Source organism: Primulina tabacum, chromosome 2 (genome assembly GCF_025594145.1).
Source record: "Primulina tabacum isolate GXHZ01 chromosome 2, ASM2559414v2, whole genome shotgun sequence".
Taxonomy (NCBI): Eukaryota; Viridiplantae; Streptophyta; class Magnoliopsida; order Lamiales; family Gesneriaceae; genus Primulina; species Primulina tabacum.
In genome coordinates this window covers 3,001,632-3,017,258 of record NC_134551.1, presented here as the reverse complement: position 1 = coordinate 3,017,258, position 15,627 = coordinate 3,001,632, and the positions used below count along the sequence as shown (strand labels likewise).

The 15,627-nt window shown below is 34.5% G+C and overlaps 1 protein-coding gene across 2 annotated transcripts; it reads right to left on the bottom strand.

Moving 5' to 3' along the window:
- Positions 1-130: 130 nt before the first annotated feature.
- LOC142525272 (interactor of constitutive active ROPs 3-like) lies at positions 131-4,419 on the bottom strand. Of its 2 annotated transcripts, none has more exons than XM_075629509.1 (4): positions 4,191-4,419; positions 3,093-3,196; positions 2,227-2,473; positions 131-1,976 (listed from the first exon to the last, which is right to left on the bottom strand). In XM_075629509.1, exons 2-4 carry the CDS (start codon positions 3,110-3,112, stop codon positions 381-383), a joined length of 1,863 nt encoding a protein of 620 aa, XP_075485624.1. In that variant the 5' UTR covers positions 3,113-3,196; positions 4,191-4,419; the 3' UTR covers positions 131-380. The 2 variants fall into 2 exon arrangements, with proteins under 2 accessions (XP_075485624.1, XP_075485632.1); XM_075629517.1 differs by lacking the exon at positions 4,191-4,419 and adding an exon at positions 3,384-3,636.
- Positions 4,420-15,627: the final 11,208 nt, after the last annotated feature.

Below are 15,627 nucleotides of genomic sequence, written 5' to 3'. Positions count from 1 at the left end.
AGTCGATTAATACTAGATGAGTTGCGTGGGACATGATTAAAAGGCAATTATGTTTGTTTGCTCTCTAACAATACTCAATTAGCAATATTTAAATTTTTTTTATGTCGTTAATCATATGATAATGCTGCACTTACATATTGTTTTTTCTCACCAAGCAAGAGAAAGTAAAATCAGTTCATAGAAGAAATGATCTTTTGTCAGAAATAGTACTGATAATATTATGTTTCATCGTATGGGAACCAAGATTCTTCAGCCAATACCACTTACTAAGTGTAGATAACTTGTGAGAGAAAGGGACAGCTGAAGATGAAACCATAGTCTGTTGATCTTGATTAAGAACCTAGTTGATAAGAAAGTGCACATATATTAGTAAACAGATCCTATTTCTGCTGCTTCTTCCACAACCTCGTTATCATGTTTGCGTTTTTCTTCTTAACTAACTCTTCATCGAGATCATCTGCATAAGTTGAACCTAACTTTCCCGTTCGAGGGCTGAAGTGGCTGTCCATTGATCCAGTTCTCTGCTTGATTTGGCCATTATTTCCAGTTGAAAGCATTGCCGCCGCAGCCTCTGCAGCCTTTCGCCATTGATCTGACTGCACTTTTAGCCTTCGTAACTCGGTTTCCATTTCTGCATTCGCTGCTTGTGCTGCTTCCAGCTGCTCAGCCACTCGCGCAGCCTTTCTGTTACTCTTATCAATTTCTTCAGTCATGTACCCAATTTTCGTTAGAGCTTCCCTTTCTGACATCCCTGCAGCATCTAGATCTGAAACAATTTCGTCACTAACTATACCGTTGCCAGTTTTCTTGATTTCAAGTTTCAACTTTTCGTTCTCTTCTGATAATTTTTTCCACTCCATCTCTTCATTCATCAAAAGGGACTTCAAACTTTCTATGTCTGCCTTTGATTTGTTGAGTTCTTGTTTCAATTCATGTTCCATCTGGCCCGACACTGTATTTTCAAGTTTTATCGTCAGTCCCTCGTTCTCCTCACAGATACCTTGCAATTCAGTCTCTTTATCCATCAGGTTGGCTTTCAACTCTTCAATTTCGTATCTTGATTTCCTCAGCTCCATCTCGAGCTCGGCTTCTCTCTGACAAGATGTCGATTTTATCAGCTGCACCAGTTCAAAAGTCTTTCTCGTCTGTTCCGTGCTTCGAACTTGTTCATCACTGTATCTAGTCTCAGATGCTTCTAAAGCCGATTTTAATTGTTCCACTTCGACTTTCATTGATATAAGCTCTGTTTCAGTGGACTCGTGAGAGCCTTTGCTGCTAATATCATCCTTAAGTTTGCTTACAAGCTCTTCCAAATATTTAACACGAGCCCTTGATTCCACCAGCTCAGAAGCTATAGCATCATATGCTTCCATATTTTTCAATCCATCAGACCTAAGTGCCTCCACCATCTTTTTGGCTGTTTCAAGTTGTGTCAGAGTTCCTCCAACGAGTTCTTGCGCCTGAGCCTCAGATTCTTTGCTTTCTCTTAACTGGTTCTTCATGTCTTCCACGAGTAAGAGAGTTTCCGCCAAGTTTTCTTTCACCACGCAGAGATCACTTTGTGCTGATTCTGAATTTTTTATCAGTGTAGCTTCAGAGACAGTCAAATTTTCAAGCTCAACCTTGAGTTTTTCGATCTCATTCAAGGCCAAAGCTAACAAGGATAAATCATGGGAGTGCTGTTCCTGGATAGCCTTGAGTTGAGATTGAAATTCTTCATCACGTCCTTCCAACAACTCCTGGAGCACTAATTTGTGAACTTCCTCGGAAGCTGACTCCTCCAGAAGTTGCTTTTGAGATTCTTCAAGCTTTGAAGACAGCTCCAAGAGCTTTCGGTTTGATTCCTCCGCGTCTTTCCGGGCTTGTTTCTTTAATGCTTCTGTAGAGCATAATTGATCCTTAACAGTTTTCAGATCATTCTCCAGCTTAGAAATCTGAGTCTCCAGATCGAAAACTTTACCAGGGCGGTGCTTAATCTGGAGATTGAAGGAAGAAATTTCACTAAATAAATTTCATTTGGTCCGAAGTTGACAACCCGGATTCGAAAAGCTCGGCGAAGAGTGGAATTCATAAAACTCACTAGTCAATTCAATTTGTTTGTAACGTAAGTGAACTAAGAAATTCTGTAAATACTGCAACGTATTTTAAGCAACCAAAATACAATACTTAGTTCAACGACCTAAAATTTAAAAAAATAGAGGACAAGCAAAAGAACATTTTGCTTACTTCAGATATCGGGCTTGTAAGTGACTTGCGATCCAAATCTTTAGGACTTCCCTCCTTAGGTGCTCTACTACCTAAGTTGGAAGACGATGCAGTGTGGTCTGAATATCGTGGAGTTGACTTGAGCTGACGAACGACTCGAGGTGAAGTTTTTTGAGATAATTCAGCTTGAGGGCTCGAGTTTTTCTGAGGCACCTCGGTTGAAGAAGAGCGGGGACAAGTCCTTAGAGGCCCTCCAGAAGAATTGGTTCTGCATTCAATGATAATAATAATTTAAACAATATTATGACACATTTGGAATGCAAAATGTTCTTATGTTATCACAAGTTAACAATTGAAACAGGAAATGCCCCATAAATCTCTTCCATGTTTTTGCTTACATGTATCAAATCATCTGCTTGTTTGTTCAGTCATGACGACAAAAAGCAACGATGAAAACATGTATGTTGTATGGTGGAAGTGAATGGATGGATGAAAGTATAGGTATATTGAAATGGAGACAATAATCCCAGCTAGTGCAAGATATAAAACAAAAATATTCCAAAAAACTATCACTATGCGTAATATAGCATGTTGAAAATGATTAAGTAATTCACCACACAATCTTGGAAAAGAGAAACAGGCAAAGAGAAACTAAAACAGCAACTGCAGAACAAGGATTATCATAGGACGAAGCATTCCAGTCCCACATTGTCCAAAAAAGCATGCATTATGCAGCTCAGTCATCATCCGTGTTAGTGAGTAACTGGCCAAATCATCAAGAAATAAAAGTGGGAATCTTTAATCAAGTAAGTCCCATCAAAAGACTTGGCTTAAAAAATTAACTGATGAAAATGAACATTCTCAGAAAAGCTACACCAGAAAGTTACCTTGCTTTAGGAGTCTGCATATCTTATCTTTATTACTCTCAGACCAAAATGTGAAAGGGAGTTGTAAAATAATATCTTCTTGAATGCTTCCTGCCCCACAAGACCTGCAAATTGCAGAAAATATCACAAGCTGAGAGACAGATGTGGGGAATCCAATGAAATTTAATGCACAAGGAGCATCCGATGGATCATTTATGACCTACATTTTCATCAAAATGAATTGCCCACCAAACTGAAATTCCGAATATAACATATAAATAAATAAACATTATGATTTTAGTATACTGCAACCTTTTAGTGTCTAATCAGACAGACGCTATATAGAATTTTTTTTCTCGACCAATGCAACTTCAAGAATTCTTGGAGTGCTTGATATGTAGTAATTATTGTAGTGACGAGCATGGTCCATGGACCATTCTAGCCCCGTGATGGGAAAGTGTTTCTAGTTACAATCCAAGCGCACTTTACGCAACTTAAGAACATCCTACAAGGGATAAATGGTGCTACTGCGGAGAAAACATGCGTAAATTTTTTGAAAAAACAAAATTTATTGCAGAAGGTTGAGCATCTGAAGCGAATAGACAGAAATGGGAAGATTAGTAGTAAATGAAATGAAACCAACAAATAAACATTGCAAAGTTGCTAGAAATGGCCCACAAAGATGTAGTTTTTGAATGTTCTTTTCATACAGTTACCTCACACGTCAGGTTAAAGGGAAAAGAAAAGCATCTTGGTCCGGAGAACACAAGGAAAACAGGCAAGAACATAAAAAGGGTAAATAAGGATGAATCTTTGGGGATAGGGTGCCATCAGAATTTCGGAGAATTGAAACAACAAGCAGTGCCACGCAGTGACCCGACAAAAAATGAAGAAAATAAACAAAAACACAAAATGGGTCTCCAAATCTGCCTCTTTCTTTACAGTGAAGAGTTTTAACAGTCACTGGCGAAACAATTTCCTAGAACCCGAGATAATGAAAGACCAGAGAGAAATAGCACGCTTTTCCTCGTACATTTTGCCATTTTCAACACATTGAGGAGTAAAGCAAGAAGCAAAGCAAACGGAACAATCTGCACATATGGCTGCCATTTTTCTTACCCAGAAAATCTTGAAAAGAGAACAGACAGGCCTCGCTGTCTCACAGCATACCACTACAAGATTTCAATCCTTCGAGGAATATGGAGCAGCCATTGTTGATAAAAAGAGCTCCCTTTTCGAGGTATTTGCGCAGTATCCGGTTTTTCAATTAGTGTGGGGATAAGTGGAGACAAATAATTATGGGAATAATAGAGACTTGGCGTTTCACATGGGCCTGCAGAGATGATAATGGAGCTTAATGTAGGATTATATTTACTTAAATTTTGAAATTTTGATTCATGGGTCCGAGAGAGAGACCCCACTCCCTGCAAGAATCTTGCAATTTGTCACGTGGGCATGGGGCGAAATTTTGTTTTGCGGCAATTTTCAAATAACTTCTGCTAATTTGTTTGAAACCCATTTCGATCAATTTAAGATCTTTGTTTTATATTTTGTTGTCTGAATTTTTGCAAGTGATAACTCAGTCAAATATTAAAATTTTCTTACAAATTTTAGTGAAATGTGTTCATAAAAATTTTTGATTGGAATATATTTTCTAAAAGTTGGTTCCTTTTTTTCCACCTTTCTCAAGTAATACGAGAGAAGACCTAAAAGCACGTTTGTAATCAAATTTCAGAAGTGCTTTGATTAAAATATTGGAAAATTTGGACTTTTGAATGAATTTGAGCCATAAAATCTACTAGAATTGAAAAAGAGTTGAGGTTGAAATTAAGGTACCAATTAAAGTTGCAATTTGAGCTCCACTGTATTCACTTTAGCACACGACTTATTATGAAACAACGATTTAAACTTGTTCATAGCATTTCAAGACGGTTCAAAAAATCTTTAATTCATACTTCAAATTAACAATATATTCCAACTATTTTTGAACTAAATTTAAGCCGAAAAATAATTTTATTTGATAATTTGTCAACTTTAAGTTATTATTAATGTAGTATATTTACATATTAAATAAAATAGTTTGAAAATTTATTTTCAAGCAAAGTTTCCATTTTGTTTCAATAAAAGATTTTATCCATTTTCTTGATATTCAGCTCAAAAAGATTCCTCCACCGCCTTTAACTGAAAATTTGTCATTTTCCTTAAATTCATACACTACTATGATTAGTTTATGTTTTTAATACCAACTCGATCGTAGGATCCTTTAATTCAGAGTATGAAAAATATCATCAAAATTTATCTCCTCGTTTTTCAATATGTAACAGATGTATGGCATTCCGGCAATCCGACTGGTGAATTACCGCGGATTGGAGGATTCTTTGATTTTTCGTAGTTTATTAATAAGCGGTCAAATATTTGATAACCCGACCAGCAAAAAAACATGCTTATGTTATTTCTTGATAATCATAAACATGTATCTCTCTTTAAATTTTGCAAAAGAAATATATACATGCATATATACACACACACACACAGGTGTATGTTTCATCTCCACCAACTTGAAACCCCATGGAGAGGAGAGGTATCCAAACTGACAGGAGATGAGACTTCATTTGCGTCCATTAGCATTCAAAACAACTCATTGCTCCTTTATCAAGAACTCGTCTGCTTTGCCAAGATGGACGATCGCAAATCCTTCAACACTCAAACATCGATCGATACAATTTAAGAGGTAGATTCTGATTCAAAAAACAAAAGGGAGGGGTGGGATTTCAAGATTCTACACTTTAGAAAGAAACCATTGATTGAAATACCAAGAAATTATGAGCCTAGTGCAAGCTGAAATATGCGGTAAGATGAGGAGCAGCGGCGACCGCAAGACGAGAGAGGTTTGTGAAGCCCTAGTTGTATTTAAAGGCACGCTTGCTCCCTTATGTTTGGGCCTCGGCCCATCTACTTTCCAATTGTTGTTAAATTTTATATGGGCTGGGCTTTTGCAAAAGCTTAAATACACGGGTCTGCTACTGCTAGTTGTCTTTCTTGCAAGTGGTAAGAAAGCATGATGCTAAAGTTACATTTAGGGGTGTGCAATCATTTTATTTGGTTACCATATGAATCGAATAGCACTAAACCGGTTTAACCAGTTTTGTTTTTGAAAAACCAAACCGACCGAATTATTTGTAGAAACCAAATAAACCGCTATGAAAGTTGATCGTTTCGGTCAGTAATTGGAATAACTGGTTTTTTTAAAAGAAAAATTAAGATTTGGCTTTGTACATAAAAGTAAGAGTAAGTTTATTGTGAGACGGTCTCACGGATCTTTATCTGTGAGGCGGGTCAACCCTACTGATATTCATAATAAAAAGTAATACTATCAGCATAAAAAGTCATACTTTTTCATGGATGACCCAAATAAGATATTCGTCTCACAAATACGACCCGTGAGATCTTCTCAAACAAGTTTTTGGCTAAAAGTAATATCACATATACCTTCAACCTTCCCTTTGTTTATTTTAACTTCCCTTGTCAAATGGGTTGGTCACTTTTGATAATTCCCTATCAAAAATGTATAATTTTATACCAATGTGACAATTTAGTTTAAATACTCTTACTATATTCTCTTCTTTATTAATTTATTTTTTGCTTAGCACTACACTTTGAAAAAGGACTGCAATTCAAATAACGACCTCTAACCATCACTTCAATTTAATTTTATTTATTCTTAAAATAAATTATCTATTACCGTTTCCTTATTTCTTGTAGTTTGGTTATGTGAATAAAATATAAATTTCCCAAAATTAATTTATGGAAACATCAATCTGACTCATATGTTCAACTTGGTATTGCTGCAATATTTCCAACTCCCCAATGACTTCGTGTGTACTGTGTGTGTATCTCATAATAGTTTCGTATTTAAGACAAATTCTTCACGTTATTTTTATTTTTATTTTTTTGGAATATTTGTATGAGTAAAAGATGAATTTAGTGAGAGAATATATTGAAAACTTTGACCATTCGATGTTTAAAAGAAATATGTCGCACGTAATTGATTATAATGAATTAATTTTATGTGGCGCAGCAAATGCATGGGAGCTTCAATGGAGTTCATCTTATCACCAATTAATATTTTATATTTCCAAAAAATATTTCTATAATATATTTATGGATACGATATAGTTTTCGCCATCCATTATTTAAATGAAATCTGGTCTAAATTATAATTAAAATCAGGAGTATGTCTCTTGTGAGACGATCTCACGAATCTTTATATGTGAGACGGGTCAATCCTACCGATATTCACAATAAAAATTAATAATCTTAGCATAAAAAGTAATACATTTTCATGAATGACCCAAATAAGATAACCGTCTCATAAAATACGACCTGTGAGACCGTGTCACCCAAATTTTTCATAGTTGTTGAGGATGAATGGAAAATCCACAATTTCGAACAGTTCGAAAATAGATTTGAATTCTTTTGATTAATTAAAAGAAGACAAAAATTTATATAAGACGGTTTCACATATCGTATTTTGTGAGACATATCTCTTATTTGGGTCATCCATGAAAATGTACTTTTATGCTACTTTTTATTATAAATATCGTTAAGGTTGATCCGTCTCACAGATAAAGATTCGTGAGACCACTCTTAAAAGAATATGACATGATTAACAAATATTGTGACTTTATTAATTAATCAATTTCTTCCGATTTATATTTCTTAATCTTGATTGTTATTTTCCAAGATATGATACATGTATTTTTTTAATAAATGCATATCAAAGTCTTATCCAAATTCGAGACCGACAAAATTAAATTCTACCAGCTTTAGTCAGATATATGGATTATTCCATCCTACCCTTGCAGGCAGTATCCAGGGGCCAGAATTTTTTCTGGCCCAATTTTTTTTTTTTAATTTATTTTTTTCCATGAAGTGAAATCCCAACCATACTGCCCTCACACCCAGGATCGAACGAACCGTGAGTGGGAGACGGAAATATTGCAGTAATTTCCTACCGAATTGTACATATAAGTCACACCAGTTCACATAAATTTAACTTAATTTTATTATATTTATATAACCAAACTTACATGAAAAATGAAAACCGTAATAAATAGTTAATTTTTTTTTAAATCCAGGCTATTTATTTTATGAATGCATAAATAAATAAAATTGAAGTTGTCGTTAGAGGCCGTTACTTCCGGGTAGCTGGGATTGTCATATTCACGTCGGAATTGAGTGAGTCACGAGGATAAAGAGTAGCCATTTTTTCATAAATAAATTAGACATAAGCTTAGTAACTATTCCAAGTAAGCGCATAAATTAAAATATTTTTTTTCAAGCTACTTCTGAAAAACTCGACGAACCCATTTGGTAAGGATAGTCAAAATACACCAAGATACGGCTAAATGATGGGTAAAAGAACGAGAGTAGGTCTCTTGTGAGACGGTTTAACGAAATTTTATCTGTGAAACGGGTCAATCCTACCGATATTCACAATAAAAAGTAATACTTTTATCATAAAAAGTAATATTTTTTCATGGATGACTCAAATAAGATATACATCTCACAAAATACGACCCGTGAGACCGTCTCACACAAGTTTTTACCAAAAAACGATATATATACTGTACGTTCTATCAAATGGTTGTTCATGTTGTCTTTTGAAAGATTCGCGGGTCTCGTTGTATACGATTTGTATCATACTTCGATTATTTATCTTAATTTTCCAAACAAATGCAATGTTTCGAGATATATATTTAAAATCAAATAACAATATAATGAATTAATTGCGTCACCAAGGTCCAATTGTGATGCAACCTGGTGATGTCATAAAATCAAGGTGAATTTTTGAATCTTGACGGTGGCATCAGTTAGATTCATTACAAGCTGGTTGTATCAAACACGCAATTTATATCAAAATATATAATATTAGTTAGCATCACATCAATCACGCAGGAGCCAATAAACCGAAGTAGCGTAACCAAGACAAACTCCTCTCCCGGAGTCCATCGTTCTCCACTTAAAAACCCTCGGAGAAACAATGGAGGAAGAGGTCCAGAACATCGGGGGAATAGCAGAAACATATGTTACAAACCAACACACTTCACACAAGACAAAGTACAAGACTGATCCATCGTAGCTAAAAGTGAAAGAAAAGCTCTGACCATCGTCCCTAACTGTTGACTAAAGGAGCTTAGCCTTCTCTTATTTAGTTATTAATAATATTTTATAATACAATGGAAAGGCAATAAAAACAGGCCAGGTTTCACTGTTTGAGGTGGATGCTACGGCTTTCATGCGTGATCAGGGTCACCATCTGAAACGTATGCGCTCGGCGGCGGAGTGGTGGCGGCGGAGGCGGAGGTGGAGGTGGAGGAGGAAGCGGCGGTGGCGCCGTCTCCACCGCGCTTGATTCTGGAGAAGAACTTCCCAGTTCTTGAAGCAAGGGAGGACATTTCTGCGGCGAGGCTCCCAAAAATTTGAGCCTTGACGCGGCCCCGTCTTGGAGAGAAGGCGGTGGTGCTTTTCCTTGGAGGTTTTGGAGGATCGGTTGCCATGGATTGAGCGGGAAAACTTTCAGAGATGGAAAATGGAGAAATTCAATGGGGAAAACAGAAGATGAAGAAGAACTTGAAGCAGAAGTTGAAGAGAGTGGAGAAGCAAGTAAAAGGCTAGAGAAATATTGGAAGAGGCGGCGGCGCTGAGAGGAGATAGCCCCCTCAGGGGCTCAAGATGCGAGAGAAAGGAAATAAAATGAATCTGAGGCGGAAGGGGTGGTGTAGGTATATATACCGGCAACGGAGGCTGGTTTTGGTGTACAGGGACGACTGAAGAAAGCTACGTTTGTGAAAATATGATATTTCCAGGAAATTGGCAGAACAAAAAATATATTGCCGGTTGATTTCTTGTTTTTTTCCAAAGCTACATTTCGCAAAGTACTTTATCTCTTGCATGTTAAATAATAATTTCCATTTACGTTTTGGATGTACCTTTGCGGTCACTGCCTTGCAAAAGTAGGATGGAATAATCCCCCACTCACATCCTACATCTCGTTATGCTAATAATGGTAATGAATTTAAGATAGATTCCTCACGCTTTTTGAATATTTCCAAAATTATAAATAATAATTCAGTTAGAGAATATATTATATATTGACCAATCAATTGGAAAAAGAAAATGTTTTCAGAAGATATTTGACAAAAATATGAATAACAATTAACACAACCAAACCCGACACCTACTTGTATGATATACATGTATGTATGATATTATTATTATTTCTAATAAACTTTCACATTAACAACTTTTTTGTCATTCTAAATAAATTGACGAAAATACCATTTTCTTCACTTACTGAAAATTACAATAGAAATTATTTCGATAAATTTATAGCTCACTTACAACTATAATATTTGATATTTTCTCCAAAATTTCAAATTCTCAGAATTTTTATAATATTGTGCTCTAAATCTTTATTTTGAAACTATAAAAGGTATAATTTATTTGCTTATGATTTTTTTTACAATGTGAAAATAGACTATTATATTAGATCGATATGTTATTATATATGCGCTAATTTATTCCAATTTCTAATTACAAAACTTTAAATTTTACCAATATATTTTAGACGAATATATCTCTCACGAAGGAAAAATGTATTTTTTTAAGAAAATAATTTAGAGTTGATATCTTGTGAAACGGTCTCACGAATCTTTATCTGTGAGACGGGTCAACATTTCCGATATTCACAATAAAAACTAATACTCTTAGCATAAAAAGTAATATTTTTTCATGGATGACCCAAATAAGATACTCGTCACACAAAATTCGATATGTGAGACCGTCTCACACAAGTTTTTATAAACTTTATATTTTACCAATTTTTATAAAACTTTATATTTTACCAATTTCATGCGCTAATTTATTCCAATTTCTATTTATAAAAATTTATATTTTACCAATATATTGTAGACGCATATATCTCTCACGAAGGAATATTTTTTTTTTTGAGACAGATCTTTTTTTGGTGAGACGGTCTCACGAGTCGTATTTTGTGAGATATATATATTATTTGAATCATCCATGAAAAAGTATTACTTTTTATGCTAAGAGTATTACTTTTTATTGTGAATATCGGTAGGTTGACCCGTCTCACGGATAAAGATTCGTGAGACCGTCTCACAAAAACATACTCTATTATACGATTAAAGATGAGGTTTCTAAACTAACTTCTAACTGATTTGGTGAAACTTTATTTAAAATTATAATTATACGATGTAACTTTATCCGATAAATTTTTTTGTTTTCATAAAATTATCTTTTTGTAATACAATCTTATCTTTATTTATGTTTTAAAAAATTTAGATTATTATATCACTCCTAAAAAATTTGAAAAAATAATCAATTTTAAAACAACAAAAATCGTGTTTAGATAATTATTTTAATTATATAATTTCATAAATAATTTAAAATGTTTAATTCATAAAATATAATTTTAAAGTACTTAATTCAATATAATCTATAATTTTTTTACAAAAACCAAAATTTATTGTCATAACAAAAATTAAAATTTGATGAATACGACGTTTGCAAAAATTAACTGATAATATAGATTAAAAATGTCATGAAATGTAAATAAACAAAAAATATATTTTTCATTGCCAATATATAAACTCGCCCCTCCACCGCCAATTCATCTTCCTTCATTTCTCAACTGCAGGCAACCAGATCCTCAGCCCGAGGGGGCTCTCTCCTCTCAGCGTCGGCGCCGCTTCTTCCAATATTTCTCAACTCCTTTCTCCCCGTCCACTTTTTTCTTCAAATTCTCCATCTTCTTCTGCTTTCTCCATTAACTTTCTCCGATTTCCATATCTGAAAGATCCCTGCTGATCAATCCATGGCAACCGCTCCTCCAAACCCTCCAAGAAAACGCACCGCCAACTTCCCTCCAAGACGGGGCCGCGTCAAAGCTCAAATTTTTGAGAGCCTCGTCGCAGAAATGTTCTCTCTTGTTTCAAGGACTGTGAAAGTATTCCCCAGACTCAAACGCCGCGGAGACGGCGCCACCACCTCCACCTCCACCTCCACAAGTCCGCCGCCGAGTGCATACGCTTCAGATGGTGACCCTGATCACGCCTGAAAGACTTCGTTGGATCCACCTCAAACAGTGAACCCTGGCCTGTTTTTATCTCCTTTTCATTGTGTTGTAAAATATTAGTCGCTGAATAAAGATAAGGCTAAGCTCTTTAGTTGAAAGTCACGGATGATGATCAGAATTGAGAGCTTTTCTTTTACTTTTGGCCCTGGAAGATCAATCTTTTGTCTTGTCTGAAGTTTATCGATTCCCCGATATATGTTTGTTTGGGCCTCTTCTTCCATTGATTCCAATGGTTTTGAAGTGGAGATGTTGGAGTCGGAACTCGGAAGGGGAGTTTGTGATAGTTACGGTAGATTGTTTTTTTGGCTGGATCTCCTCTTCATTGATGTGATGATAGTTTTATTATAGAAATAATATGGTGTGTTGTGATTGGCTTGTATTTTTACTCTTTCTGTCTCTGATTTGTACACGTTAGTCATGTTTCGGATCTAGCTGATGATGTATTCAAAATATTGTCAAGATTAATGAGTTCGCATCACAGTTGCGACTTCGATCCAAATAGGGCAGAGTAGCCCTGCAATCGAGTCGAGCTCTAATATTACGTTGTTGGAATTCGGCTCGAAAAAAATTGAAATACTTGAGCTCTACTTATCGATTCAAAAGTTAATTTTCGAGTTTTAGCTTGACTCGACTCACTAACTACTCGAGCTCGATTCGATTACGAGCTCAGTAGCTCGACTTGTGTGTGGCCCTAAAACAGACCTATCTAAGTTTGTAAACATTTCCAAAGGAATTTGAAAATGAACTTGAATTAATACATTTCAAATATCTTCAAATGTATTTTTTTAGTATTAAAAAAACAAAATCATAAATTTCAAATTCATCTTTTGCATTTCATATAATATTTCATGTTAATTATGATGTATTTTAAGTTTACTCAAGAACAAAAAAATTTTAAATTCATGATGATGTGTAAATTAAGTCATGTATCAATTTAAATTTTCATTTATTGTTTTATTTTTAATAATAAAACTATAATCGAAATCTATGTATTTCTAATTCTTCCCAAATGCAACCTAAACGGTTTATATAGTCATCATTTTAGCTTTTAGGGATGTTTTGTGTGCCGCCTCTACATAAATCTTTTAAGAACGCTTCTTTCAACTCCTTCGAACACTCTCTTGTGTTTGACTCCTATTGATTAATTGATTTGAAGGAAGTTATTTGATTTGTAAAAAGATTTCAAACATGTATTTTAATTACTATTTAAATTTCCTAACTTGATAAGAAAATTATTTGAAATCCACTTGAAACTTATCTATCTAAGCGAAACATGGATCGTGAAATTTATCAATCCAATCAAAATATTAAGAAATGGTTAAAATGATATTCATCCAATCTTAATAGATGAGAGAGTGCCTAGCTTCTCAAATAAGTAATCTAATATAGCGTAAGAACCGTCTTGAGAATTATTAATTAATGTATTTCTTTTTAGCTATATGGTGGGAACATGGTAGACTTAAAATTTCAATATTCTTCGCCGAATTTCAATAATCATTATTAATTATGGAATAAAAGTTGGAAGAAGGTTTCTTTGCCAAATTTCAACAATCATTATTATTATTATTATTATTATTATGGAATAAAAGTTGGAAGAAGGTTCTTAGTCAATTACTTAATCACTATGCACGAGGTCTTTAGTGCTCCTTTCAAATTCAAAGCTTTTTTGGGCAGGCTAATTATATATATGAAGTGAAATATAATATATAGTATGTGAACATCATCTTTTATTAAACGGCTCATCAGTTAAGAACATGTATATAATATTTAGAATTATAATTAATACACATATTTCATGAGACATTATCAAACATTGAACGACCATTTCTTTTTTACGTATTAGCAATCTACTTTTATCTATGTGCAAAAATGGATATATGTGGATTTACAAGGTTTATCTGATGAATATGATTTGTAGACTTTCAAAAAGCAGGTTCGGAAAATAAAAAAATAATAATAATAATCATAATAATCTTTGCAATAATTGGGTGATGATCTATTATTTTATGACAAAAACTTGTGTGAGACGGTCTCACGGATCGTATTTTGTTAGACGGATATCTTATTTGGGTCATCCATGAAAAAATATTATTTTTATGCTAAAGAGTATTACTTTTTATTGTGAATATCGATAGGATTGACCCATCTAACAGATTAAGATTCGTATGACTATCTCACAAGATACATACTCTTCTTTTATTTCGAACCTTTTGGATTTATTTGTAATGCATTGAGCCAATTGGCGAGCATTCAATCGTTTGACGAGCATTTTGGAGGAATGTAAACGATTCCTATAATTAATGAATATTTGAAGTAACTTGTCTATGATTTCTAAATAACTTAACAATTAATCCAAATCCACATAAATTCATATAATATGCGTGAAAAATGAAACGGGACATACTTTCATAACAGCAGATTGGAGAACTAAATGACGTATATTTCAGCTTTTGTTTTTGCTCCGATCATTGTTTCCATTGGTGAAATGGCTACTGTAGAGTGCTGGAGGGTACTCCTCTGCTGGAAACAGCTCAGGGCCGATTCATCGAAAACCAACTCAAATTCCATCGAAGATGAAATGAGAGGGACAAATACGCTATGCAACACCAAATGGCAGAAATGCCTCCCATTTCGTGTTAGCTAGAGCAAAGTGGCGCCACTTTTTGCTTCTGCTGTGGAAGAACATCTACATCAAAATGGAGATCGGGACCTCGTGGGAAAAATACGCGCTGCAATGCATGTGGAATTCTTCACAGGACCGAAAAGATCCCGGAATATCAACCATTTGATCCATCTAAGCAATCCAACTCCGACAAATAGGGCCGGGGTTGTAAATCACAGCTTATTCGTTTAGATAGATTGTGATCATTTCCCATGAAGCTAGCTCTATATGGATCTTGAATTGGCTTCCTGAGGGGAAACATTTTGATGAACAATCTTGTTGTTAGACCGCAGGATAGAAATTAATTTTCGTGTTACACGACTACTTAAATCTATGATGAAGTTCGAATCGCCTTCGAGTACTTTAGTGAAGTTCAGGGATCAAAATCCTGCTAGATTGGTGACAAATGAAACCAGACAAAGATATGATGGAATATATCGTAGATGCATAAAAACGCTTTAAAATTGTTCACATTAAACTCAATTCTAGTGAAAATAAAGTAGAATGAATGTAAATTATTTTATACAATCACAATGAATGCTTTATAGTTTCTTACAGAGGGTTTTCAAATATTTTTCAAATGTAATTTTTTAGTTTTATATTATTATATGTTTCCTAATTTAATAATTATTATATAAGTTGTACCGAGTTTAATTTTTAAATATTTCGTAACATAAAAAGCCCAATTCCTCAGTGTTTTGGGCCTAAACTGCAGAGAAATCGCTCTCGACTCT